General features: G+C 40.9%; 1 protein-coding gene across 3 annotated transcripts in view; it reads left to right on the forward strand.

Annotated features, from left to right (window-relative positions):
* Positions 1-27,826, forward strand: part of LOC141760222 (pyruvate carboxylase, mitochondrial-like) — a 371,874-nt gene that overhangs the window by 20,498 nt on the left and 323,550 nt on the right. For all 3 annotated transcript variants that reach the window (XM_074622854.1, XM_074622855.1, XM_074622856.1), the window contains exons 3-9: positions 579-672; positions 2,484-2,574; positions 5,360-5,525; positions 6,849-6,994; positions 11,901-12,018; positions 15,233-15,300; positions 17,727-17,810. In XM_074622854.1, the coding sequence (XP_074478955.1) occupies positions 579-672; positions 2,484-2,574; positions 5,360-5,525; positions 6,849-6,994; positions 11,901-12,018; positions 15,233-15,300; positions 17,727-17,810 (767 nt within the window). The remainder of the gene's footprint in view (positions 1-578; positions 673-2,483; positions 2,575-5,359; positions 5,526-6,848; positions 6,995-11,900; positions 12,019-15,232; positions 15,301-17,726; positions 17,811-27,826) is intronic.

Below are 27,826 nucleotides of genomic sequence, written 5' to 3' on the forward strand. Positions count from 1 at the left end.
AGAACAACACATCTTACTAGGTTTCAGTGCCTAAACTTTTTTTTCCCGTGTTGCTTGAAAAACAAGTATTTGGCTCCAGTGACAGGAAGATAAAAGGCAGGCAGTGTTTGGGATGTCTAAAGCAGAGATTTTACACTGTGCGTTCTCAAACTTTAGAAAAAATCAGTAGACTCATTGCAGTGTCTGTTGATATTTCTCCACAATGTGATGAAGTGCGTCTTGTTTTCACATCTCATGTACGGCATTAAACATTCAAAGTTTATTTTATTCTCTCAGCGGAGGCATTTGTCGTGAAATAGGGCCGATGCTACAGGATGTTGATAAAATCATATAAAGTGTGTGCTTATGAAAAATAGATGATGAAAGAACTGCAACCTCCCGCTACACACAATCTGCCAACAAAAATAAAGAGACATTTAAATAATAAAGAGAATAAAAGTGAAGGAGAGGAAGAGCAACATTTAGGAAGGAAGGGAGAGAAAGGAAACTGGCAGGCAAAGCCAAACACAGACTGGTAAATTAGTAAAATAACCAGCTCCTCCTGCACCATCCTTTCATCACTTCCTCTTTTCTTCCAGGTGAAATCGCCATCCGTGTGTTCAGAGCCTGCACCGAACTGGGGATTCGAACCGTGGCCGTCTACTCCGAGCAAGACACCGGACAAATGCACAGGTACTCAGCTCCGCTACATCGGAGCCAAATGGGTCCGCGCAGGTTTAAATAAAGAAAGCGTAACCGACAGATGTCTTGGTAAGCTGCTGGGCTGCCACTGCTTGATATCGACCATGAAATGCTAGCAGTTGATTAGAGCCAACAGCAATTAAAGGAAGCCTGGGAGCATTTCTCTCCTCTCCAGCGCTTTGGGCCGGTTCTTTGTTTTGCGCTTGGTGTTAAGTAGGGACATAAGTATAATTGTATTGACATTCCAAACATTCAGGTAATCACACTGCTTAGTTTACATTCACAAACATCTTAATCTGTCAGCTTTTTCTATTCCACCCTGACTTTCTAATATCTCTCTTTTAAATAGTCTTTCACTGACTAATAGATCTTCTTATATGCTTGTACTTGTACCACCTGGTTCTGCCTATCCTCCAGGGTCTGAAATTAACTTTTTTCATTGAAATCTATGCACTAAATGAAGGCATAACATTCTAGATCTGATGTCATTCAATGTTTGATGTATTTGACACAAAAAACATTATATGCATGGTAAAGTATTCAAATAACATCGTAGCTTCCGGGGAGCCCTCTTTTCCGGAGGTGGAAGGGTACTGTACACAATACCGTACTCTACTTTATTATTGTCATCATTCATATCATTGTTATTTGCATAATTAACACAATTCAGATGATTAGGAAATAAATAAATGATTGTATTTTTATTCAAATATTTGCTTTGATTAATTTTTTTTTGGCATTGGTTAGTTAAAAATATAATTAGTTTTAATGATGTATGATAAGCTGCTTAGAGCTAGTGTTAGGAAGTTAAACAAAAAGAACTGGATTTATGCAAGTTTCTCGGCAAAAATTTTATTTTCTGAGATTACATTTGAACACATCATGAAAACGTTTACCTTCGCCCAATACTCATTTTTACTGAACAGAGCTTAAACGCACCATAATGTAACTCAATGGAACCTCTGTAAACGTTAGCTGTTAGCTCCATTATTTAGCCAAGCAGGACTGTGCTTTTATTTATTCTATTTAACCAAGTCAAATAAGAACACATTTGTATTTATAATGGCAGCCTGGCATTTTGCTAGTCTGCCCAAAGCCTCTTAGGGGGTAAAAAGAAATATCAAAAGCTGCTGCCCATCGGCTCCTAACAGCTAACGTTACTTACTCTCCTTCTGCCGATTTCAACAAGGATTTGTTGTGCACAGTGTCGCTTTATCAGGGAAAAAATATGGTGCGCCCCTCAGGTTTAGTAGTAAAAGCATCACCACACTTTTGAGCACTTTTTGTCTCTCCACCATGGCTCCGGTCCCAAACAAACTGAACATGATACAGCGTGCGTATGCCGTGCGTCATTGTGCATACGTGACTGTCGGAAAGCATCAATACAGAGGAATCGATAGTCACGGAGGCATGAGATGCCAAGGAATCGCACAACTAGGAACCAACAGGAACTGATCTCTATTCCCATCCCTAGCGTTTTCCTTGCCTGCCAAAGTGGCGGATGGCTTGACGGTTTCACCCGTTACTGCCAACAGTTTAACTGCATTTGGCAGGTGGCGGGTGCTAATTTCAGACCCTGCAATCCTCCCATATTCTCTATACATAACATACACCTAAAAAAGGCTGATTTGCGGACTAATTTGAGTAATTAAAACAGGCTTTATTTGAGTATTTGCCCACTCTCTGCTGAGCTTGCTGCAATGAGGCCATAATGTGCTTGAGAGCTGGTGCACATATGTGTTTGCTTCTGCTGTCCTCCTCCCATCAAACTGATATTAAACCCTTTGCCCTTGTCTTCACAGGCAGAAGGCAGACGAGGCTTACCTGATTGGAAAAGGCCTTCCACCTGTTGCGGCATACCTGGACATTCCTGACATCATCAAAGTAGCCAAGGTAACAGATTGTATTAAAAATTTTTTTTTTCCCAATAAAGAATACCACATCTTTTGTTTGCTTTACCGGTAAACCGATTCACTTGTTTAAAGGAAAAAAAGCTGTGATTTTACATTTTAACTTGAGTTTCCTCATCATGGTGAATACTCCAGTACTCAGCCTGTGAGTAGTTTTAACGCTTAATGACTTCTCTAGCCCTGGAGGAGCTTTCTAAAGTCTGAGAAAATATCCCCAGCGATGTCATTAGGGTTTTCTCGGCTTGGGCTTTGAAGATTGCAAATTGTTATCGGACAGCCAGCGGGGGGGGGGGGTGTGGTTTTCTAGAGACATGGATATGGAAGATCTCACAAAAAAAAGACGTTAGTAAATTACATTACGGGAAGTGTAGGATCCTGCCTTTTTAGAGCTCAAAAATATATGTTTTTAAATGTCTTTTGCAGGTCCCCCAAGTATGAAAGTGCAATACTAAATTGCTATAGTGCACCTTTTAAATCTCATCTGCTAGATAGGAATTTATAGTCCAGTGCATTTCCATACAATAAGAAGCTCTCAGGAATAACCTGTACACACAGCATACATTCTTGAGAGTAGCTTGCAGTGGGTCGTCACATATCGGCTCCATCTTGCCGGGAAGTGGTGCCAGTAGTACAGATTTTGATAAGAACAGTGTCTCTCCATGCTCAAAAACTTAATGAAGCTGAAATAATCCATCCTGTTTCTCTTTAATTGAAGGCTTTTATTTTGAAGTAGTGTCTTGAATTAGCATTAAAGGAAAAGTTCAACATTTTGCTTATTTACTTTTTTTCTGGGAGTGAAATGTGAAGATTATCAATCGTTAAGTATAGAGCTGGAGCCGGTAGGCAATTAACTTAGCATAATAATAATAATATAATAAGCATTATTTACACAGCACTTTTCAAAACATAGTTACACAGAGCTTTATATGGTTAAACCAGGATAAGGACTGGAATTCAGGAGGGTAAGGGATGGGTATCGTTAAGATTTTAACGGTACTACTACTCTTATCGATACTGCTTATCGATCTGGTACTTTTTGTTGTTTTTTAAAGAGAAAAAATAAAAAAAAATTAATAACAGAATCATCACATCATTTGTTGTGCTAATTTTTTTTTCTCAACTTAGTTTTTACAGTAGGTAGTTGAAAAAAATATTCTCTGGTGGTTCACCTTACTTTTGATCTAGAGGAAAAACCCTGCTACCTTCCTGAAGTTGAAAGCGGTCATTGATGTAGCAACACTATGTATATTTCAATGACATAAAATTAGGTGGACAGACGAATCCCTTTTATTCCTTTCAGTTCACTTGAAGTCTATATTTAGTTTGGTTGGAAGGAAGGAAAAGGAAACAACTTCTCTCCGTCCATCCCTCAACAACCTGCCCTGTTTATCTCTTCCTTCCCTTTTCCCATCATTCCTTTCCTCCTCTCCTTGTTGCTGCTTCCGTCTACCATTTCCCTAATTTTTCCTATCATTCCCTATCTATCTCCCTCTCCTTCTCTTCCCTGTGACACTTATCACTGTGTTATATCCGACATGTTCCTCGTTACCTCCTTTCCCTCACGCCCTCCCTCCATCCTCCAGGACGTGCAGCCAGTTGTTCATTATCCTTTCTCTGATCAATCTCTCACGGTTTATAATTTTCTGCGTGGGCATGTGGTCAGCTCGCCAAGTCGGGGAGCCTCCGCCATCCAACTCATTTCTCAAAATCCTTCTGCCTATCTGGGAGCCCAGCCACCCCATGCCGGCAAAGAAGTCTGTATGTGTGTGTGTGTGTGTGTGTGTGTGTGTGTGTGTTCTGTCTCTCTTGCTCTCACTCTTTCACATTCAGTGTGCGCGTACCTCTTCTTCACACTGTGTATCACTCTGTTACTGTGCGACCGAAATAACCATCCGTCTCTGTCCCAGTACCTTCTGTGTGTGACGTTCTATGTGAAAATGTGTGTGAAAGCACGAGTGTATGATTTTGCTCGTATGAATGTGTGTCACCCCAGGGCGTTGTGTGTGAATCTTCATCTACTGTCCGTGCCTCTTTGCATTCATGTGTGTGTACCTGCTCGCGTGCATGCACTTGCTGCATTGTGTGTGTGTGTGTGTGTGGCTCCATGCCTCCTCTGGCCTGCCAGTAACAGCTCCCTTAACAACGGGACAGCCCATAATTATAGTCCGCCTCGTATCCAAGAGCAGATGGCACATACTGATCTAGAGATGGCTCTATCTGTCAAGCTCGGCAGCTACTGTATCTGTCTGCTACCCAGTGTGTGTGTGTGTATGTGTGTGTCCCTCTCAGTACCTTCCCCCTGACCCTCAAATTATGCGTGCCTGTCTACTCGCTCAGTTTCCTACTGGTGTCCATTGAGCAGATGATGATTAAGGCCATCGCAACTAAGACAGAATGAGAATAAAGTGTCATTAGCTCCCGGTCCCTTTGCCATTAAGTGATACATAGATCCTTTTCACTGGCCAGCAGACAGCGTGTGGTAAAGCATGCAGGTTAGTGTGTGTGAAGACGCTTTAATTTCCCTCACCTGTAGTCAGCCAAGTGTTAACTGGGTACCCGCAGTGGCTCTGTATTTAACAGAACTCCTGTTGCTTCGCTGGGCCACATTTCCTTTTCCCTGGGTTCCACCGGCAAATATTTGAGCACAAACCTGAAATTAAATGTGAATACAAAAAGAATGTGTTGTTGAATAGTGGACGCATTAGTTTAATTAGTGGGTTTTGTTTAAGTGAATAATTTCTCCATGTATCCCCTCTCTCACTTCTTAGGAAAACAATGTGGACGCCATCCACCCGGGCTACGGTTTCCTCTCCGAGCGGGCGGACTTTGCCCAGGCCTGCTATGACGCGGGGGTGATGTTCATAGGACCGACCCCAGAAGTGGTCGCCAAGATGGGAGACAAGGTGGAGGCTCGCTCCCTGGCCATCAGTGCAGGTAAGGAAGGGGAAGACTTCCCTGGTGCATTTTGTCATAATACTGGGTGCGCTCCTTTTCATTCACTATCCTTTAAGAAGTGATGATGAGCGGTGAGGGAGGAGCACGCCTCTTAAACGGAGGGGAAAACATTTGCTGCCGGGAGGAGGCTTCACTTTAAATAAAGCATGGATCTGCCAGAGCAATCAAGGTTTATTGTGTCATTAATTGTTGACGAGATAACGATGCCACGGAGACAAAATGATACCAGCAATCACCTGCTGACTGCTCTGCTGTATGTTAAATATATACCCACATTATTAATCGATGTAAGATTGCATTGTTGCTCGGCATCAAGATTTACCTTGTTGTGTTTGTATAAGCCATTTGATCGAGGTAGGCGTACACTCCTCTTTCGCCGCTTGAATTGAGTAGGGTTATCCGCTGACTGATTCGCCTTTTAAATGGTGTGCAGACTCCGCCAACTTGGCACGCTACAGGGTTACGCTGGCGTGGTAATGGTGCGAACCTAATGACTCACTCCAAAGTTAGTAGAAGATCGTCTTTTTTGGTGCAAAAAATTTAATATTTTGTGCATGTAAACGTAGTCATTGACACCAACCCTGTCACACATCGATAGGCTGTGGTGGAAGAAGTATTCAGATCCTTTAAGTCCTGCATTTAAAACATTACTTAAGTAAAAAGTACAGTATGTAAATGTTGTCATTAAAATAAAATTACTCATTCGGCAGAAGCATTGTCCCTGTTTTTTACTATTATATATGATGTTTTTAATATTAATGCTGCATTAATGTGTACAGTATGTTGCATTTTACTGCTAAAAGTTAAACTGCCCAACAGTATATAGAGTAGTTAGAAATAGCACAACCTTAAGTACTTGAGTAAATGTATGTTATTACATCCCACCACTCTCGATATTCTTGTAACATGGGTCTACGTTTACACCTCAGGTACTCCTCCCCTCCACCTTTCACCTGGCCATTTCTTTGGCTTTTACTCTCCAAGCATTCATTTTATCTGTGGGGGATGTCCATTTTTAGAACATGTTTTTCAGCCTTTAACTTGTTCCATCTGCCACTGCAAGAAACAGTGAAAAACAGCAGCTCCCTTCTGCTGTAAAACAAAATGTGACCTTGTGAGACTCAAATGCAGTGTGAAAGTAGTTACTGGCAGTCTTCTCTATGGTGGCCTCACATGATATATGATCTATAAATCCCTCTAAATTAATGTAAAAAGCATTACTATACAGTACAGCATTCAGAGCATTCAAAGTGAAACATTTCTCACGTATGTTTCCTTTTCCTCTACCTCGCCGCTGTCTAGGTGTACCTGTGGTCCCAGGAACCGATGCTCCCATCTCCTGCCTGCAGGACGCGCAGGTGTTCGCCGAGACGTACGGCTTCCCCATCATCTTCAAAGCAGCCTACGGAGGAGGAGGTCGCGGCATGAGGGTGGTCAAAGAGTACGAGGTGAGACATCACCCGCTGCTGTACATCATCACTTCTGCGAACGATGTCATTTAACAGCTTGCTCTAACAACATAACTCTTGTCCTGACACGTGTCCAGCAAAGAGAAAACAAACCCAATTTGATGTCCGGCAGGCCTCGCGACAAATGTTGGTTTTCATGTTCATTAGTTTTAGGAAATTTCTTGGAGATTACATCCCGGTCATTTATCTAACCGGCCGCCAATCAACCTGTGTGTTTTGGTGTGTGTACTCTGGCTTCGCGAGGTGACAGAAGCAATTTCAGAGTGATTTCTGCGTGTTGGAGGCTCATTCTCCTGCATCAGAAGAGGACATTAAGAAAACAGTGTCTTTCAATATTGTAGCTGTCCAGGGGCCACTTTTCAAACATGCATCTCAATGTAAAGATGATCATAAAATCCATCTAATGCATCTTACATGGGCGTCAAGTTTCCACCATGAAGAATCTTTATATGGTAAAATACCCTGAAATACAAAATACATACATAGCTGTACATAAATACATGTGATCAGGAGATGGAAAGCCGTAGGCGGGAAAAATCACCATCACCATCCTCATCTCCGTCCTCTCGGCCATGTAACGGTGACTGCAATGGTGCGCTGTCATAATAGTTGTCACAAGCCGTGTTTCCAGCCACATATTTGTATGCACATTTTGAAGTATTGCATTAGAAAAGCTGTATGGAAACGTCAAAATTTGATAAAGCTTCCTCAATTGCCTCAATTTACACTCGCTTGAGGTGTTTTTTGCCTTTGTCGAAAAAGAGTTGATGCACTAAATGTGACATGGAAATAACTTTGCTGAATAAATTCTGATGTAGCAAACATTTAATTTACATGACTGATCAGCTGTTTCTGCTGTCGGCGTCTTCTCGGAGATTACCATAACGTCCCAATTTTTGTCTTCGTCTCCGGACAACACAAATTGCCAATACTAGCTGACATAAAAGAACAATTTAAAATGTGCCCAATTGAAACAAATTCTTGAAGACCTCCTCTCCATTTTTCACTCGTAGATGGTTAGACGGCCAAGCCAACTTGTTTTGTTTCTGGTTCTCAACCTCTACTTCATCTACTGTTTACTGGCGGATGATACCCTATAGCACCATCCTCTGACCAAACTACGCTGTAGCTGAGTTTATTCGCTCTAAACAGGTTGATGGACACGTTTCAAAACCATTTCAAAAGTTTGCTTCAAATACTCTTGACAATTGAATGGAACCACGGCTACAGTGATGACCGCACAGCACTGTGATGTAGGCCAAACCCAGTCTTTTTGGGTCATGTAACTCTATAGCTAAAAAATAATTTTGTTTATGATGCTAATATGAAATTAGATTAATCCGGTCCGGCCTTTTCCATTTTTAGTTTCCATATCTTCCTATTCTTTTGCTTGTTATAGTTTGTGTATGTAGGTATTTGTCTTGGAACTAAAATGTCAGGTTTTTAATGAAAGTCTCATGTAGAAATACAAATGTTATGAAGCATAGGCGATCTGTCAGATTGCAGACTTGCACACTAGCAGTGTTGTAATGTACTGTATTCATTGGGCTCTACATTTTCGCCAAGAACAAGAGGGGATAAAGGCACACTTTGTCTCCTTCTTTATACATACTTGAACTTCATAATACAACATGAAATGGGCAATATAAAGTCCAGAAAACAGGCAGCGTAAGAGCCTGCCTTATACATTATGTACAACATTTTCAGAATGTAAGTGTGGTGAATGGTCTCCATATACAATGCTTCTTCTTCTTTCATCTATGTTGAGTAAGCCGTGTGTTGATGTATAATCATACTGCTTACAGACAGTTAGACATGTCCAGTCGCTTAAAACATATTCATAAAGCTTTTTGAGCATGGACAGCCAACAGCTGCTCTCTCGCTGTAAGGGGTGCGTTGGGAGATGCTTGTGAAATATTCAGAATGGTTGTAGAGCTTTAACCTCCAAGAAAAACACTCTTAATCTCTGTTGATTGTTATTGGAAACCGGGCCAAGCAGGTCCAATAATACTATTTCACCTGACATGGTTCAATGGTAGGGTAATTATGATTTTTTTCTTTCTTTTTTTTATTACAAAAATATTGTACATTATTAATGGTAAAATAAAACCAACAGTAAGTGAACATCAATACGCAAGAAAGGGGTTTAATGTCCTTTTAGTGGATGATTTTTTCCAAAATAAGTGTCTCAAAGGGAAACTCCCGTAGGCCCATAGACACCAGGAAGTGGCAAGTTGTCACCCCTGTTTATCTCAGTGAAGGCCTGGCGGCCGCTTTTTCTTCTCATGCCAGCAGTAGTGGAGGCACTGAAGGGTGTATGTGTGGCCCCTGCTCATGTGATCACGCACAGCTCTCCCCCGTGTCGGCCTCTCCAGTTTGACCAAGTCGAACTTTTTTCAGCAAGCAGCTGCTTGTTGTCCAATCAGATAGAAGAAGGCACAGATCAGTGGTGAATCAGCGCCGCACAGAGCGTTGCCACCTCCTCATCCTTCATGGCTGGTAGCATTTACTGCTCTTTATTTCTTAGCTTTGGCTTCTTAAAAAACAAAGTCACAATGATTAAAGTCATGCAAATCATCACTGTAACTTTTTTTCCCCCCAAAATACCACATTCATTTAAAATGGATATACTCCCTCTTTCGTCCTCATTTTCAAATTGATGCTTTACATATGCAAATTAAGATGCTAATTCGGTTATTAATTTCCTTTTGGCTGTTATCATATTATTGGTCGGGTGGCCCTATTGGTTGCGACATTCACTAAACCCATGATCCTAGAAACGTGTCGCATCTGAAGTGACTGCTCATCGCCAGCCGCAGCAGTTCTTTAACCTTTTCTGGCAGAAAAGTGCTGGCAGGGCGCTGGGGAGCGCTTCATCCACAGTGACGACACCAGCACCTTTCTGACATCTTCAGAGATTTTCAACTAGAATGTGCTCGGAGCGGGCGCACAAAAAAGTCAGAGCGCTTTGCAAAAAGGCGCTGGGTGCAGTGCTTTTTATACGCTCTCTCCTCATTGGGAACAATTGAAGAAAGATGCTATTTGGACGCATTGCTCACTGATGTACGCGAAGAATAGCAGTGTTGTAATGTACTGTATTCATTGAGTCTCACAAGTCTGCAATCCATTGTAAAGTATGACCTTTTCCTTTGTACCCCAGTCTAATTAATTAGTTGTTGACATTTCTAGTTATTCAGTTGAGTCACAGGGGCCTCAGCAGCTCCAGCTGATACAATGTGAGAAAATTGTAAAGAGGTTTCTCTGTACAGTCGGGACCCCAAGCAACAATGCGTAGGTTTGCCTTTTTATTCCATTAAAGGCCAGCTCCTGGGTCGTTTGTATGCTGAATTAACAGAGTAAGCTATATTCTCAACATATTGTAGGATGAGATGTGTATGTTTACTGATAAGCAAGGCAGAATTAAAGTGCCAGATTTTTTGCTCTGAGTTTGACGTGATGTGCTTTCCCAAAGAGTAAGAGAACAAGAAAACGGCACGTATCAAAGCTCCAGTGGCCAAAACTGACAGACGGACTGAACTGATGTGGAAGGAGTACAAATGCAATTCTGCTAACTTTAGTCTTTCAAAAGTCTTTTCTGTCATTTACAAAAATGGAAGTGCACCAATGATTTGACAACTTTGCGAGATGTGTGACTTTAAATTCCTTTTCCTCTTGAAAAAAAAGGGAAAAAATAAATTATATAAAAAGAATAATATCTCTGGTTGTATTAGGCCATAGTTAAAATGTATTAAGCTGGACTGTTTCAATATGATGAGGTATCCTGATTTGTCAGGTATCTGTTTCTTTTTGCCGAAAGAGTCTATTTTTTTAAAATCCATAAACGGTTTCTCCCTTGATCATATATGTATTGATATTGCAATATAAAAAATACAGTGGTAGAGGGTTTTCAATGTCATCCACTGCACTTCTATCTGAAATGTTGCTGTTTTGTGCAGTCTATTTAATCAACTGACTCCACAAAAAAATACAAATAAAATAAATTCCTTTTCCAACACTTGTATTTCAGTGCAAGTTGCAGGTATTCTTTTCAGTGGCTACTTATGTTTTTACAAATGGCCATTTCATTATATGGTGGGTTTATTTCTCCAACAGTTGTAGCCATTTTCTTCTGACCTGGTACTGATGATTGTAGTGCATTGACTGAGTTTTTTGAGTTGTACCATTTTGAGACCTTCAGTGCCGAATGAGGCCAATTGGCTTCATTCTGCTACTAAATCTCTTTCTTATTGGTATTCTTCATCTGGTCTGATCAGATATTTTTTGTGGTACAATTCTGGTCAATCTGTGATATTCACACTTTCCTTCCATGTCAGCTTTATGTTGTTTTCTGAGAAGCTCGTTTTGCCTTCAAGAGCATCTTCTCTCAAGGTCATGAGATGACAGATGAGAATGGGTTCGGGTTTCCTCTCCTGAGGCGTGATGGTGACTCCGTCTTTCCCCAATAGAGGAGGCTGGACGGGCCGGCCGGCCGGACGTCACAGACTGACAAACACAGATTGTGTCATGACCTCCAGCATGCTCGGTCGTGACCTCACACAGCCTGCTCCCAGAGATGTTGTGTACAATCTTGCTCCCTAAGGGGGGTGTAAACATTTGTGTCAAAAGAAAGGAAAACAAACGTACAGAAAACTGCAACAACATCACATGTATTTCCCTTCCCTGTCATTCACAATAGATTACAACAGGGAATAAAAGTTAAACTAAATAAAACTAACCTGATGCAGAGAATAAAGGATCTTAAATTTTCCTCTGTGCAGCAACAAAGCCCCTCGAAAACCACACAAATCCTTTGCTGTGACTCTCCTGCTTCACGAGTAGTAGCACTAACTCAGACATGTATGGATTTTTCTCGTCTGTTTGTCAGGAACTTGAGGAGAATTACCAGCGGGCCTACTCTGAAGCCCTGACGGCTTTTGGGAACGGAGCCCTGTTTGTTGAGAAGTTTATCGAAAAGCCAAGACACATTGAAGTACAGATCCTCGGTAAGTGCATTTACAACTTCCTTTGGGTTTGCATTTAACTATATGCGTGTGTTTTTTTTTTTTTGTTTATGTGAATTGATCTAAGTTCATTACGAAAGCAAGATGCATGCGAGTGCTTGAACTTGGTGGTATTGCGAAAGGGAGGAAGAGAGACGGATGAACAACAATGAGACTGAATGAGCTTTATTGGCCAGCAGAGGATTCTCCAGCCTTTATTTCTTCTCATTATAGTGAACGCAGCTCTACTACCACTCAATATTATAGAACTGAAATTCAACACCGACACTTACAGGAAGTCTATCTGCACTTTGAATGTATGATCAGTGCTTGTGAACGGGTATTGGTGCATTCATGTTCATGTGTACATTACTGAAAGCGCTTCTGGCACGGATGTGTTTGTGTGTTTACGTGTGTGCATGCTTCAGCGTTTACCGTGGTGTAGTTCTCCCTGTGTGGTCACTGTGATTAATTACTGTCTTTAGGGCATGCAAGGGATTTTGTGTGTTTTGTGAATTACCTGTTAAAAGCCATGTCTTTGCCAGCCCTCTGTTTTCCCTCTTTTCCTATTTCCCTCCTTCACTTTCAATGTAATTGTTTTCCATTTCCTCCCCTTTTAATCTTCCCTCTTTATTTGTACCCTTCTCCTTCCTCTCTTGTTCCTTTCCCAACCTCCCACCATCTCATTTCTCTTCTCTTCTGCCTTTTCTTTCGTTCATCCTTCCATCTTTTTAGGCCATTAACCGCTGTGCGATAACAGCGATCTTGCTGGTGATACTGTGCGAGATGGTTCAGATAAGTTCTTGGTCGCAATCTGTGTTAGACGATCGGATATCAATTTTGTTAGATTGTGCGTTAAAGCAGCAGTTGGTAGAAATGGAGCAAATATGATTTAAAAAAAGGTCACTATATCATGACAGTAGTGCATGAGACAGGTAATCTGAAAAAAATCATGTTCCTCCGGTGTCCTCCGGTGGTCCTTACGGCATCTTCAAGATTTCTCAGACCAGAGGAAAACAAGCATTCAGAGCTGATCTGGAGTCTGCCGTCCAGCTTCCGTCGATGAGAGCCACGAGTCGATCACTCGCAAACTCCGATCAAACGGTCAAACTAGGCAGCGCTGATCAAATATGAATCAATATTCTGTTACTGTAATGCCGATTTCTCTCCTCAAATGTTTTCAGAATAATCTTGTAGTGTACTGTTTAGCTGTAAAATGACAACGTTTGTGACCCGGCAGCCATGTTGAAATCTCTTGAGGAAATACCAAGCACCGCCCACCAGCCGGAGCACAGCCAATAGGAACGCTCTCTCTGAAATGACCTGTGATTGGTCAAAGTCTCCCGTTACGGGCTAGATTTTTTAAAGCCTGATAACAGAGCCATGAGGAGGTGCAGAAGTCTAGTTTTCTCTCAGAACACTTGAATTACAATATGCTGAAAGGTTATTATGGATTTTTTGCCCAATGATGCCAAAAATGTATTGCCTACTGAAGCCTTAAATTGTGGTGCTACAATATAAAGAGGAAAAAAATGCAAGTGGAGACATATCATTAAGTTGCATCATCAATGTGCCCCCAAAATTCAGCACAAAAAAAGTCCTTGGCCAGCTGGAACTGTTTTTAACTTTAGTCAGAAATGGGACTTTGCATATTTATATACATGTCAAAATGATATGTGATGATAGTTGTGTATTTTAAACTGAATATCATTGGGTTTTGGACTATTTGCTGGTCTTCTGACCACCCCCACCTCACGCCTCAGCACCCATGGGTGCTATGGTGTTCATAGCACTCCCTCCCTCCACACATCCGACAGTCTGACACTATCGCAACATTCAAATCCCACCTCAAAACTCACCTGTTGAAACTGGCCTATTCACTGTAGTGTCCATCATTCTGTGTCCTTCCCTCAACATCGTTACTGTTTATTTCCCCCTCATACGTGTCAGCCTGAATGTCTCTCCTTATGTTCGCTCTGCTAGTGTTTTCATCATGTTTTTATTTATAATTTTTTTTATGTTTGTGTGTCCTGGAAGGCACCACCAAAGAAAATTTTTTATTATTATTATTATTGGTTGGACAAAACAAGAAATTGGAGACATCACCTTGAAAATGTTTCACTTTTTTCTGATGTTTTAATTAATTGATAAAAATAATTGACAGATTAGTCGATATGAAAATAAATGTTAGATGCAGCCCACAAGGCTATCTTGTATAGATCAGCCGTGGCTGTGAGGTTTCATAATTATTTTTTTCAATTTTAAGTTTTACAGTTCTCTGAAGTGTTGAGAACGTAATTTTTGATAAACACAATATTTTGTGGGGGATGTACTTTATTCATTATCACACATTTCTCTTGCCAGTGTTTTGCAGGTCTCCCCACTCATAAAGTACTTGAGGGAAAAATCTGTGATAGTTTAAGAAATTGTGAAGACATTTAATTAGACTGATTAAGGACCTACAGTATTTATGTGGCTTTCAAAACATGATTCACGTGTGGTCCAGCTACCACAAACCGATCTCACAGGAAGGCGTATAAATCACATGACATTACAAGGACATTCCCTGTGTCATGAGGACGTAACGTCCGCAGTTAGGTTTAGGCAACAAAACCACTTAGTTAGGTTTAGGAAAAACGTCACGGTTGGGCTTAAAATAAGTACGTATGGAATCAACATAACATAAGTACGGAAAACACAACTTACACAACAAAACCGCGGTCTCCTGGTTGAAAATCCCGTGGACTCATCGACCTCCCGTTTGACTCACCGTGGTCTTTCTCTATGTTTATTCTACGTCACTAGCTCTGAGCGTAGCATATTTACACGGATGCATTTACATTGCTCTCAGTACAGACTACAGGACGTACAACTAACATGTCAAAGGAAGAACAGCATTTTTCTTGCACACTAAATGCAACCGGTCCAAAAAGCAGCCTCTGGCTGTAGCTGTCCCTTGAGATTCTACCATCTGTCTACGGACGCTTTGAATGTGTCTTTTCATGCCATATACAGGTCGGTTGGTTTAAAGATGTGGGTTGTAGCAGCCGGCCATCAATGGATGTGTCTCCCAGTGAATTTAGGACTAATGACTGTTTCTTTCACTTCTCCTTTACTTGAATTCAACCACTCCTTTTCTTCATGCCCCTGATTATCTTCTAATCTTCTTTGCTCGCTTCATTGTCTCACCTACTTCTCTCTTTGTCTCTTCCCCCAGGCGATAAATATGGTAATGTCATCCACCTCTACGAGAGAGACTGCTCCATTCAGCGGAGACACCAAAAGGTGAAGTACCCCCATTCCGAAATTCATCTAAGCCAATTTAATGTTTGAATTTATTTAAGATTGTCTTCGTGGCATTTCTGCCGTATTACGTAGATTAGCATGAAGTGGATGGCGATGGTGGGCGGACATTAAACAAAGGTCATAAGCGGGAATCACACCTGCAGACACTGCAGTCTACTGAATATACACAACGCCGTAATGTGTTTCCTCTTTTATTTAGGAAAACAAACCAATTAAGCTACACATTAATAAATATGGTGATTATAGTTGTGATTATGATTATTATGGCACTTGTGGCCCTGGGTATCTTGGAAGTCCTGAGCAGCAGGGGGTAAGAGGATTATGTAGCAATACAAATTAGCCACTGCTGATGCTGTGTGAATGGGAGTCTTGGCAGTTCTCCACCACATTAACTTATTTAAACAGTTTAAGAGCATATAGCTTTGAATTGATTGTCATTTATTGGCTATGTTTCTTAGATTTTTTTTGGGCTGGAAGGAAATGCGGTATTACAGCATCACCTGATTGTCAAAATAACAAAAAATATCTGAATACCACATGAGAGAGAAAATTGAAACTGTCATCTAATAGTCACTCAACATGACAATGCTTTCATCAGAGGAAGCTGATTAACATGTGTAATATTTCATTACTTATTGTCACCTCAAAGCAGTTTCAATCATGTGTTTTCATCACTTTCTTCCTTCCCTTTTAATCAAATTATAGATGATAATCATATCAGCGGCTCCGTTCATGCCAGAGCTGCTGCTCTTTGATTCTGCGAGGCTTAATCTGCCTTTGCCCTTAATCTAAGATCTTTTTGAATCTCAGAAACAAGAATAGTCGCTTGTTGAAATAGATTAGGGACGCTAGAGCGCCGATAGGATATTTTTAGTTTTCTCTCTGTGTCTTGGAAGTGCATTTCATACTTGGAGAGGGTTTCTTTAGGGGGGATTTGATACAACTCTAAATTGAGTTCTTGTGATTTTTATTTTTTTATAATCATACACGGGTCACGTTGTTTTTGAGCTGGATTCAATTATTTCTTTTGGATGGGTTGAGTTGTTTGATGCAGCCGAATGGAAACAGATCAGCCTCCAACATGGCGAACCCCACCCACCCACCTACCCAGCAGCCGTGGCAAGACCAAATGAAAGGCTGAATGTGACTTCAAATGATTCACTCCATCTGTTTTTTCTGAAGTGACACATACTGTATCAAACTGATGGCTTCTGTAGGAAAGATTAAAACAAATTATGGTGTTTACTGAATGTTAGTGGGAGGCTAACTGTAAGTCAGTGGTGCTTTTACTGTCTGTTTTTTAAGGGGATATATCATGAAAAACTCCCTTTTTCAGTGCTTGTGCACATACATTTGAGTATCTAGAGTGCCTACCAACCCACAAACTGTGAAATAAAACAACCCAGTCAGTTTTGTGTGGGCTGTCTAGATCAGAAAAAATGTTTCAACAAGCCACTCAGATTTGTCTATAATAATAATATAATAATTTTCCGTAGCAAAGTCAGGGAGTGCGTCTTTAAAGCTGCACTAATTGATACTTTTATATGTAGAATGCATGAAGTAACTATATGTAATGTGAAAAGGGTTGGTTGTACTGTAGTGACATACCATTAGAGAAATATCACCAGACTCTGCAGTTCCCCGCAGGCCTACAGGGCAGTTTAGCATCTTTCAGCTCATTGTTTTAGTTTTATGGCCTGCAACTCTATTGTTTTAGTTCACTGACTGCTCTCATCAACCACTGTTTTCACCAAAACAATCTCTGTTAAACCCACTATACACTACCTGCCCAGTACCAAACAGCAGACATAGCAGGTGAACATAATGGATCAAGTTCTACAACGGAAAAGACATTGCACTCAGTAGCGGTTACTAATAATATAACATCCATTAAATGAAAGGGCTACAGGGTAGCATAGCGTGGCTTTTCAGAGCAAATATCTTAACACCCTGTCTATGCATTTTGAATGAAATGAATTTCAGTGGCATATTATTATAATAATTTGAGGTCTGATGTGTCAAAAGCAGCACTAAACGTCCAAGAGAATTTGCGCATTTCCAGCCTCAGTGTCAAGCTCAATGAATAAAAACTGACAAAATGTTGTAGAAACTTAATTAAAACATTTTGCCAGTTTTTATTCATTGAGCTTGACACTGACGCTGGAAATGCGCAAATTCTCTTGGACGTTAGTGCTGCTGTTGACACATCAAACCTCAAATTATGATATGAATTAACCACGAGTGTCAAAATGAATTAATAAAGCTGTTCAAGGTGCAGGATTTGTAGGTGTTGATCCTTGAATTGGAATACGCACAGTTGTATTTATGTTATTTTGACAGTTTGCTGCATCTCTACTCTTGACAGTGCTGTGGCATTATCAATAAAATGCTGTTGTTTTTTGCAGGTTGTGGAGATCGCACCGGCTTTCCAACTGGACCCACATCTGAGAAACCGACTTCACGCTGATGCCGTCACCCTCGCCAAACGGGTACGTTTGTGTGTTTTTGCGTTGAAGCCAGTACCAGTCAGCCACAAAGCTCCTGTGATTTCTGCTCTCTCTTTCCTCTTTCAGTGTCATACAGGCATTTCCCCAAGGTTCAGGTTAACTAGACCATTTCATTACTTTAGGGAAAATGCTCCTGAACGAATGGAAAGAAAAAAAAGTTTTATGACAGAACTCCTACTTAATCACTTTTAAATCATTAAGCATACAATTTAATAGCCGTGTATTAAAATAATGTTAAATATTCATGTGCCTGAGGCATGACGTTAAGGCAGCTTATTCACTGGGAAGCAGTATTTCCTCTAAGCTGTCGAGGCAGGTGTCAGCACGTTGAATTTGCGGCATTACAGAGTTTTGACCACTTGTTAAAGTAAGTTGGCAGACTTGAGGAGAAATGGCTCACTGATACTGAAAAAAGCATTCCTGGCGAGGACACTCGAGCATCGGGTTTGTATTTAGGAAGTCTGTGCAAATTCCCCAACGCTGTTAATTTTTTCTGCCTATAATTAGTCTGCAAAACAACTGGATTCTCCCCAGGAATTTTAATGCGCCGTCTACCTGCGATTCAAATGAAGGGGACATTAGTGCTGCGCAAAACTGTGAGAATGAAAATGCAATTTGAAAATGGGTGGAAATGGATGTCAACAGTGCAGACAGTAAATGCAATTCTGGAAAACGAGTGTTTGAACAGTTTTTGAGTGCATTTGTCAAGACCAATTTTATGATTATCGTCACCGATTGTGCACTCCGCTTAGGTAAAAAAATGCATTCCCCGCTAAGTGAGAGCTCGCCTTGTATTTAGTCGTCTAAAAACATTTATATCACAGTTGAACTGGCTTTATAGTTGCCGAAAAAGTTGGCTCAACTATGACAGCATCACTTAAAAGTCAAGCCTCATCTCTCAGAGGAGATTTCAAGTAATGGCCTTTTCAGGTAATGGCCCAGTTGAGGAATGGATAGAAGTAAAGAGAGAAGAGTGGGAGAGGAGGAGGGTGATTTGCTAAAGAAATGACCTTGACGATACTGATGGAGACATGGTTATATGAGAGAGAGAGAGAGAGAGAGAGATAGAAACTTTATGTGCGACTCATGATGTGACCTTGCTTCAGCGGTGATTCTTTTTTTTTCCCGCGGTAATGAAACCACAACATCACCCAGCTCGTCTGCTTAAAGTGACGAACCACGTCTCCGTGTATGTGTGTTAAAGAGCGGCAGCGAGCTCTCGTCCATGACTTTTCTCTGCATATTTTCATGTCGTTTCTTAAATGACACCGTGTGGGTGACCGGTACCAACAAGAGTACAGCATGCATGCACGCTCACGCACACACCCGTTTACTATTCTCGGGAGGACCTCGATTGACTAGGTGCAAGGACACGTTTCAGCTCCATCACGCAGACACCGCTGCATCGTGCCGTCTGTGTGAAAGCGTGTTGTTGTTTGCAGGAGGAAGATTTTCTTTTTCAAACCTTGAATTCAAAAATGATTTCAGTGTCGAGCTCTATTTGCTGCCAGATTTCAGCGTTTGCTTCACGTGTCACATGTACAAACTCGGCATAATTGCCTGTAATAGTAACATATTTCAGTTTCTGCTTGTCAAGGCTGTGTGTTCAGTCAACTAACTAAAAGTGTACAAGATAAGAGAGAAAAGGAAGCTCATTATTTGCAAAATATTAACATATTTATCACAACTTTTAATGAACACACATTCACAAAAGGATGATTATCAGAGGCTGGTACAGAGACAGCAACGTGTTTCAAGCTCAGTGCTGCTCAGCCAGCATACAGGGGAAATGATAAAGGACCCTAACAAAGGAGGAAACAATGTAGAAGTTACTTGAAGTGATCAATTGATATATTGAAAGGGTACTGTATCATAGATATAAACATGTAATTAGTACTAAGAAGACGATAGTCATATTTATAGCATATATTTATGCCATGACGAAGTGATGTGACTAGTTGAGAAAACATCATCATTAAGAAAGTGAATTTTTATTATGTAAAATGTCTATTTATTTAATATTGGTTTATTATCGGGCCAGAAAAGACTTTCAGGATTTAGGAGTTTTACCCACCTAGTTGACAATAAAATAAACAGACAATGGGCCTCATGTAGCAAGATTCTCTTACATTTCTTATATTTTCTCTTAATTTTCTCTTAAGAGAAAAAAATAGAAATCAACTCCAGATGCACCAAACGTTCTTAACCATCCAAATCATCTCTTACCCCGCCCGGTGTGCAGAATGATGAATGCCACTTGATCATAAATTGGAGGCGTTTGGCCGATTGCTTATTATTAGCATAGATAACACCCCCATAACACTATATAAGGACAAGTATTTAGCATAGGTAACGCCCCCTAAGCAATATAGGGCAGGTGTTGTGTGTTGTGCCGTGTGCAAATACTCTGGTACATGCCCAAGAATTGGAGAGATGCCACCAAAAAAAAGCTGTAAGAAGAAGAACTTCAGCAGATAGATAGATAGTAATATATATATATATATATATATATATATATATATATATATAATCCAATCATTATAATAACTCTAAAACATATAATAATATAAATTTAATACATGATATTCATGCGTTTCTTTATGTTCCTCAAATTTAAAACTTGTGCAGTCCTTGCGTCGGACGAACAATTTGACTGTGAAAACAAGATGTGTTTTCCTTATCTTGGTAAGAGTGCTCTCTGAGAGAAGAGCCAAAATAAGAAAACATTGGTGAATCCCAGGATATCAATGGGTACTAACAAAATAAGAACACATTCTGGATATGAACAGAAATAAGAGGAAATTTGTTCTTATATGGCTTCCTGCATGAGGCCCAATGTCATTAATAGAAAGACAGTAAACAAGGTACAGATGAAATAGCAGATCATTCCATGAGATCTCTGCTCTCACAGCAGAAACAGTCTCTCTTAGAGATTGTGGCACAGTAGAAGTCCTCACAAGTATAGTAATACAGGCGTGTATAAAAAGTCTCTCACACAGCTGAAGGATCAAACCTGCAGCATTTGCAGATTATCACCAGGGGTCTCACTTTCCCCCGGCCTCATCCTCCATTTTTCTTGTTCCAGACACCCCCCCCCTCCTCCTCTCCACCACCTCCCCCTCCCTCCTCTCTCTACTTCCTGTCCTTGCATTTCCCTGTTATGTGTTATGATTGCATTTCACATTGTGCCAGTCCCCACAGTGAAGGCTTTCACTTCAGAGCTGAACCCGGCTCTCACTGCAGGTATTGAAACCTGCTCCCTAAGCAGCGCCGAGGCTGAACTTTGGCACTTAGTTGACTATTATTAATGCGTGCGTGTTTGTCACCGCCTGTGTGTGTGTGTGTGTGTGTGTGTGTTAGAGACGACATCTATTTTTAATGCGTGCTGTAGGTCCTTATAGGATAGAAAATGGAGATGGTGCCGCGGTTATTCTCTGAACACACAACACACACATTAACATGTACATGTTGTTTGTCTCAGGTGGCCAGTTTTCCACAGTTTGCTGTTCTTGTGAAACTTTTTTCGTTGCTGCACTCAAACATAGGCGCTCAGACACCTTTATGTGTGCAGTCCGATTTGCGGCGTAATTAGAGCTTTAGCAGCTCATTGGGATGTAATGTAATGGCATACTGTTCCGGACATAAAGCTGCTATTGTATCTCGTGTGCATGTGTGTGTACACCTGCACGTGCACACATACAGTCTCTCCAGCTTTTGCTTGCACCTACACACCAGGCGACACTACAAAAAAAAAGTCTCCCACTCTTGTAGAAGCATTCGGTGTACACATGGAAAGATATACTTTACACACACACACACGTTTTTCCTCCTCCTCCTCCTCCACACACACACCTGCTATTTCTCAGCTCTTACCCGGCCTTAATGGTGGCTCCATAGCGCTGGCGCTCCGTTCCCTCCCCCCCCCTTCATCTCGCCGTCTGTGCGTATCGCCCATCTTCCATTATCGGCAGCCTCCATCTGAGTCTTTCAGAGAAAAACGGCGCAGTCTTTGAACTCACCGCAGGCCACAGCGTTTCCTGATAGAATGTCCTAGAGAACAAAGTTGCCTGGCAACACTGACGGCTGCAGGAAGTTACTTCAGTTCTTAGTTAAAAGGGGTTTTGAGGACATCAAGCCAGAGCTCATTGTAAAATCAGAGACGTTGTCAAACAGCCCGTTACGTATTATGATTTTGTGTACTCGTTTATTTTTGTTCTCTCCTCTCTTCAGCACCCCGATTGTCTGGCTGCCATGTCTTTGCTTTGCTGTCTTTGTGTCTTGCGGTACAGAACTATGGCTGACATTTCATTTAACCAACACATGCAATAGCCAGTCCTGATTAATTTGTATTAATGGTGCATTTCAATATAGCAGTGTGAGGTTTTCATAATCAGTGATTGGACCACTGATTGGATGCTTCATTGCCTGCTCATTCATCCATGCCCTGCATGTGATAGTTTCTGCTTTTTTTTAATAACTCTTTGCTTTGCAGCAGTTCTAAAGGGTATTTGTGCATCTGCTGTGGGTGGAGAAGGTTTGAATGCACCAGTCTGGAGTAGATAGAGCTGCAGGTAGTGGAGGCCCCGCCCTGTGCTTTGTTTAGCTTGGTGAGCATTAGTTTTTATGACAGAAAGTGAGCTTAAGTACCTGCATTTAGCCATAAATCCCCCCCTTTCTCAAACATCAACAAGTTGTACATGCAACATCTGTCCACAAATGGGCTGTGGTTTACCCGCCCAACACATATGCTGCACAATCCTACAATAGATTATAACCACACGAACATAAAATACCACGCCTCAGACATTAAATTAGGCAAAGCTTATTATGTTCACAAAGTTTCATTGACTGCCCCAAGGTGGTTGTGTCAATAACAAGTGAGAAGTGGTCTATTTGTTGCTGACTGGCTGTGTGAGAAGCTGCATAATTCATAGGGAAGACATATTTACTGTTTGACAGCAAATGAGTTACTCTTTTTCTTTTTGCTGGATGGCCAAAACATTTAGTGTCCTTTCCTTACTACTATTAGAAGAAAGGATGCCTCTTGTGGAGCTGTGTAAAATGGTCCCGTGTCCTTTAAGCACATCAAGTCATGGGGTCATACAGTACGCTTCAGCTCCTTTCACTGTTCCCACAAGATCCTATTCAGACCTGAGCATTAACATGCGTCTTGGGTGATCCCATCACAAGTGGACGACTCTAACCCGTCAGTTCACACCTAGCATTCCCCACTCTATATACAGATAAACACAGAACCTACGTCATTTCCGTTTGCAAACAACAAATGCGTTGTTGTCTTTAACCCATGGGAGACTTTACATTACATTAGTACATTTTATGAACATCAAAATTAGGGCTGTCAATCAACTAAATTTTGAATTGCGAATTAATCGCACATTTTTTATCCGTTTAAAATGTATCTTAAAGGGAGATTTGTATTTAATACTCTTATCATCATGGGAGTGGGCAAATATGCTGCTTTATGTATGTTTTATGCTAAATGTATGTATATATTTATTATTGGAAATCAATTAACTACACAAATATTGTCCAGAAACCCTCACAGGTACTGCATTTAGCATAAAAACAATATGCTCAAATCATAACATGGTAAACTGCAGCCCAACAGGCAACAACAGCTGTCAGTGTGTCAGTGTGCTGACTTGACCATGACTTGCCCCAAACTGCATGTGATTATCATAAAGTGGGCATGTCTGTAAAGGGGAGACTCGTGGGTACACATAGAACCCATTTACATTCACATATCTTGAGGTCAGAGGTCAAATGACCCCTTTGGAAATGGCGGTGACAGTTTTTCCTCGCCAAAATTTAGTGTAAGTTAAGAGCGTTATTTAGGGTCCTTCGCGACAAGCTAGTATGACATGGTTGGTACCAATGGATTCCTTATGTTCACTAGTTTCATATGATACCAGTAGCTTTAACTGAGCCTGCTACAACCTAAAGATTGCATGTTGCGTTCATGCGTTAAGAAATTAATGGTGTAAAAATGAATTTGTGTTAATGCGTTATTATTATTAATGCGTTAACTTTGACAGTAACAGTAAAAGTTTTAATAGTTTTTTTTCCAACACTTGAACTTTCTTTCCACACAGTCTTTTCAGTGTTAATTGCTTTGTGTGCAGAAAATCTAAAGTGCTACATCAGAATGCAGCCCTTTAGATTTCACCAGTCATAATACATCTGGGTCACTCAGATCATTTGGTTGTTTATTTATCCTTCTATAGTAATTAGACATACAGTACCATATAATGGCAGAAGATTACGCAGATGCCCTGTTTTGGTGTAGCTCAATCAAATCGGCAGAAGTGGTAGAAGTGTTTCTTTCAGTATGATAGTGTAATAATGTCTTTAACTCGGTTGGTTCTTGAGGTTTCCTTTGCTGTGGTAAAACTCTTTTTATATTCAACTCCAACGTCCAGCTTTAGTAATACAACCCTGCCTTTGGCCATGTTTATATACTTAACATTTTTTCCTGTACCGTGCTTCACTGTCTCACCCACACTTCGGGCTTTCTTCCAGTGGATCTTGGAGCTGTCTTTATGTTGTAGTTTGGCAGCAACTATTTTCAAGCCTCTATATCATGATTGGGATTTGGCAGAGGAACGAAGGAGTTTAAGGAAAAAGGGAAAACACAAGTCTGATCCAAAATGATTAAGCTTTTTGAGCTGCTGTAATAAACGTTGTTCTTTTAATGTCTACTAATTCTACATTTTGGACCTGCTACACTATAGAGCATTAGCAGGCGCTACGGACAAAACATGTTTCACCTACCAGTCATTGGAATGGTTGTGCGCTAAATAACAGGCACACCTCATTAGTGTTTTAGCATGTACATATCACCTTAGATGTCCGTGGGGAATGAATCAGTCTAATTAGCTCAACATTTGGGTGTCAGAGGACAGACAAGCAGGTGTGTGTTTATAGGTGACTTTAATGTCAGCAAGGTCTCACCGTCTCCCATTTTTGTTTCATGGCATATTTATCGCTTTAACCTTAAGACGGGGAGGAGGCAGAGTTAATGTCAGATACTTTATACAGCTGTAATTAGGAATGCAATTCTGGTACTTGCGTGGGAGAGGAGAGCTGACAATCGAGACTTTGTTGCATCTCACACTGTAGGTGACACAGCCTCACCTACTCGGTTCTGTTAGTGTTTTTTTTTGGGGTGGGGAGAAGAGAGGTGTACTTTTCTTTTTTTGGCAGAAATTAGCAAACATGAAAGCCGCCAGAAAACAACACCTCTCCCTTTTTCCGCGCTCTCATGAAGCGAGCGGAGTGGAAGAGGGCAAATAATTCTAATTTGCTGCTGTGTTTTTAAGTGTGAGATGGAGTGAGGAAAACAGGAGACAAAGATTTGAAATCTGTGTTCAAGCTGATTTTGAAGGGGAAGCATCATTTGTGGTTTGAGTACAGGGGAGAAATAATTTGTGTTTTGCTTGTATCTGCCGGCTCGTTTTCACCGCTATCCCTCTGCTACTCTAACTGACCTAAACAGTCAATACTTTCCGTTTTCTCTACTCTGTGTGCGGCATTCATGCTGAAGACGTAAATCTTTATAAATGTGTCACTAATAATATTCAATGATAGTCACCTAAAACTGCTGGGCATTGTAGTTTTTAGCAAACATTCATAGTCAAACAGTACTGAACTCAGAATTTGTTGATTTGTTTCAGGAGAAGAGAGAATTCCCACACAATGTCTTTTTACTTGCAATGAACTTTATTGAGAAATACAACTCTTTGGTCCTTAGACAGGATTCCCATGCGTCCTTGAAAACCTGGAAAACAGTTGACCAATTTTCCAGTCATTGAAAACGCATGGGAAATGAGAGAAAAAGTCAAATGTCCTGGAAAATCTTGTGTTGTGCTGAAAAATTATTTCAACATTCTCCTATTTTATTTTAGCTGAGAATGAACTACTGTAAGCTATCTATCAGATAACATTGTCATCGGAAAGGGCTAAGTTATGTTCAGGATCACGTTAAGGTTCAAATGGTAGTTTATGGAGGAGAATATTTTGAGTAGGCTTTTCTCGGTTTTGTTGTGGAAACGCTGTTAACACCCCCCCAAGTCTCATCACATGGGAGCACATGCATGTTGGATATAGGGATGTGGTGGTGAGGAAATTTACCCACCGGTTAATAAACCTGTGACAACACCGGTGTTACAGATTACACATTGTAAAAGAAAAGATGACGGTCAGTTTGTGTAGTGATCCTTAATGTCGGACGGCTGTGTGTCTGGCCTCTCGTTTCCACCTGGCGCTGCTCCGCCACGCACACCGGCTGTGTGAGTGTGTGAAATCTGACTCTATAGCTTCTATGTGCTGAGACTCCGTACCGAGCAGACACTTTCACTTTGAGTTTGTCGCTCCGTCCTTTAACTATGTATTGATAACACGGCGCTGATACGCGAAAATGAACTAAATGGGTTTTATTTCTGTAAAAAAAAAAAGCAGGCGGTGGGTGCATGATGTAATCACTGTGTGCCTGACCACCTTGTGACACCGGTAACACCGACTACAACAGCAAACCTAGTTGGATGGCATGTTGTTTTCTTCCCAACTTGTTTTAAATGGTTGAATCATGTTAAATTTGTTGTTTGTACAGTTGCTAAAGTTGATAAGCATGTAAGAGATCGACTGCATGACTTTTTAAATCAGACTCGAGGAACACATTAGTGTATGCCGCGATCCCTGTCTGTCATACCAGCTAGATCATCACTGGAAATGATCTCTAGAAAAGAGTGGGAACCCGGTTAGACCTCCATCGTAGAGGAAAAAGGTAATAAAAAGACAGCGTGCAGGAATCCTCTCTTCTCTTGCCTATGGACATTTCCTCCTACGCACCTGTCTACAAGAAAATGAAGGTGTGCATGAGCCTTCACAGTCGGGGATTATTTTCAGCCACGAAATGATGCACATTTGGTACTCTGGTGGACGTTTACAGCAGGACCATGTCTGTGGGATGGACTCAAAATAAAACAAAGTACCTGTGTTCACGGTCATAAGGAAACATGTCCCCCAGTAAAGCAGTGTGGATTATTGATGAGTTTAAATAGTTTAACCAGCAGTTTGGCTACACAGAAAGTACTTGTCATTAGAATCAAATTCCTTGAAAGTAGGTGTGGTTGGTATTTTCAAAGAAGAGATGCGATTGTTTCATGTATAAAGGAATACTTCACACACAAAATGACTATTTGTATATCAATTACTCACCCCGTGTTACCTTGAATTCTTGAAGAGAACTTTTTCTTGGCTCCACAGTGAACAAAGAATCAAAAACGAAGAAAAGTCTTGATGAATTGAAGTAAATGGAGGCCGCGTTTAACACAGTGAGCAACTCCGGGGTCGGAAAAGTGAAGCCAATGCTGAAGTGATCTTGCATTCTTTCTAAAAGCAAGCAGGGGGCGACTCCTCTGGTTGCTAAAATAAGTCTGATTGTATAGAAGTCTATGAGAAAATGAGCCTACTTCTCACTTGATTTATTACCTCAGTAAACATTGTAAACATGAGTTTATGGTCTCAATCGCTAGTTTCAAGTCTTCTTCAATACAGCATGATGTTCATTTAGTAAATTATGGTCCCATTTAGAGTCAAATAGACCGTAAAGCAGGGGATGCTATAGGTCCGGGCTACCTTGTGATTGACAGGTCGCTACCAACGTGATGTCCTTGTTTTCGTCTTAGAACTTTAACCCTTTCACAGTGTGTTTTCATTTCATGAAAGTTCATTTGAACCTTTTTGGTTGCCGAAAAATTCAGCTTTCTGTTGTGCTTAGCTCCACCCTCTTGTGTCACTTCTGGTTACGAATAACCGAGATAGAATAACTCTCCACATAGCCTCCCTTGAGAAATCATTGTGGAATCAAATCAAATGAATGAGCTAATTATCACATCATGATAATGCTTACATAAAGCATTTGTAGACGTGCATGTCTGCAACCTCACATGCAATGTACTTTCCTGTGGCCTTGAAAT

This window comes from Sebastes fasciatus, chromosome 22 (assembly GCF_043250625.1).
Source record: "Sebastes fasciatus isolate fSebFas1 chromosome 22, fSebFas1.pri, whole genome shotgun sequence".
NCBI lineage: Eukaryota > Metazoa > Chordata > Actinopteri > Perciformes > Sebastidae > Sebastes > Sebastes fasciatus.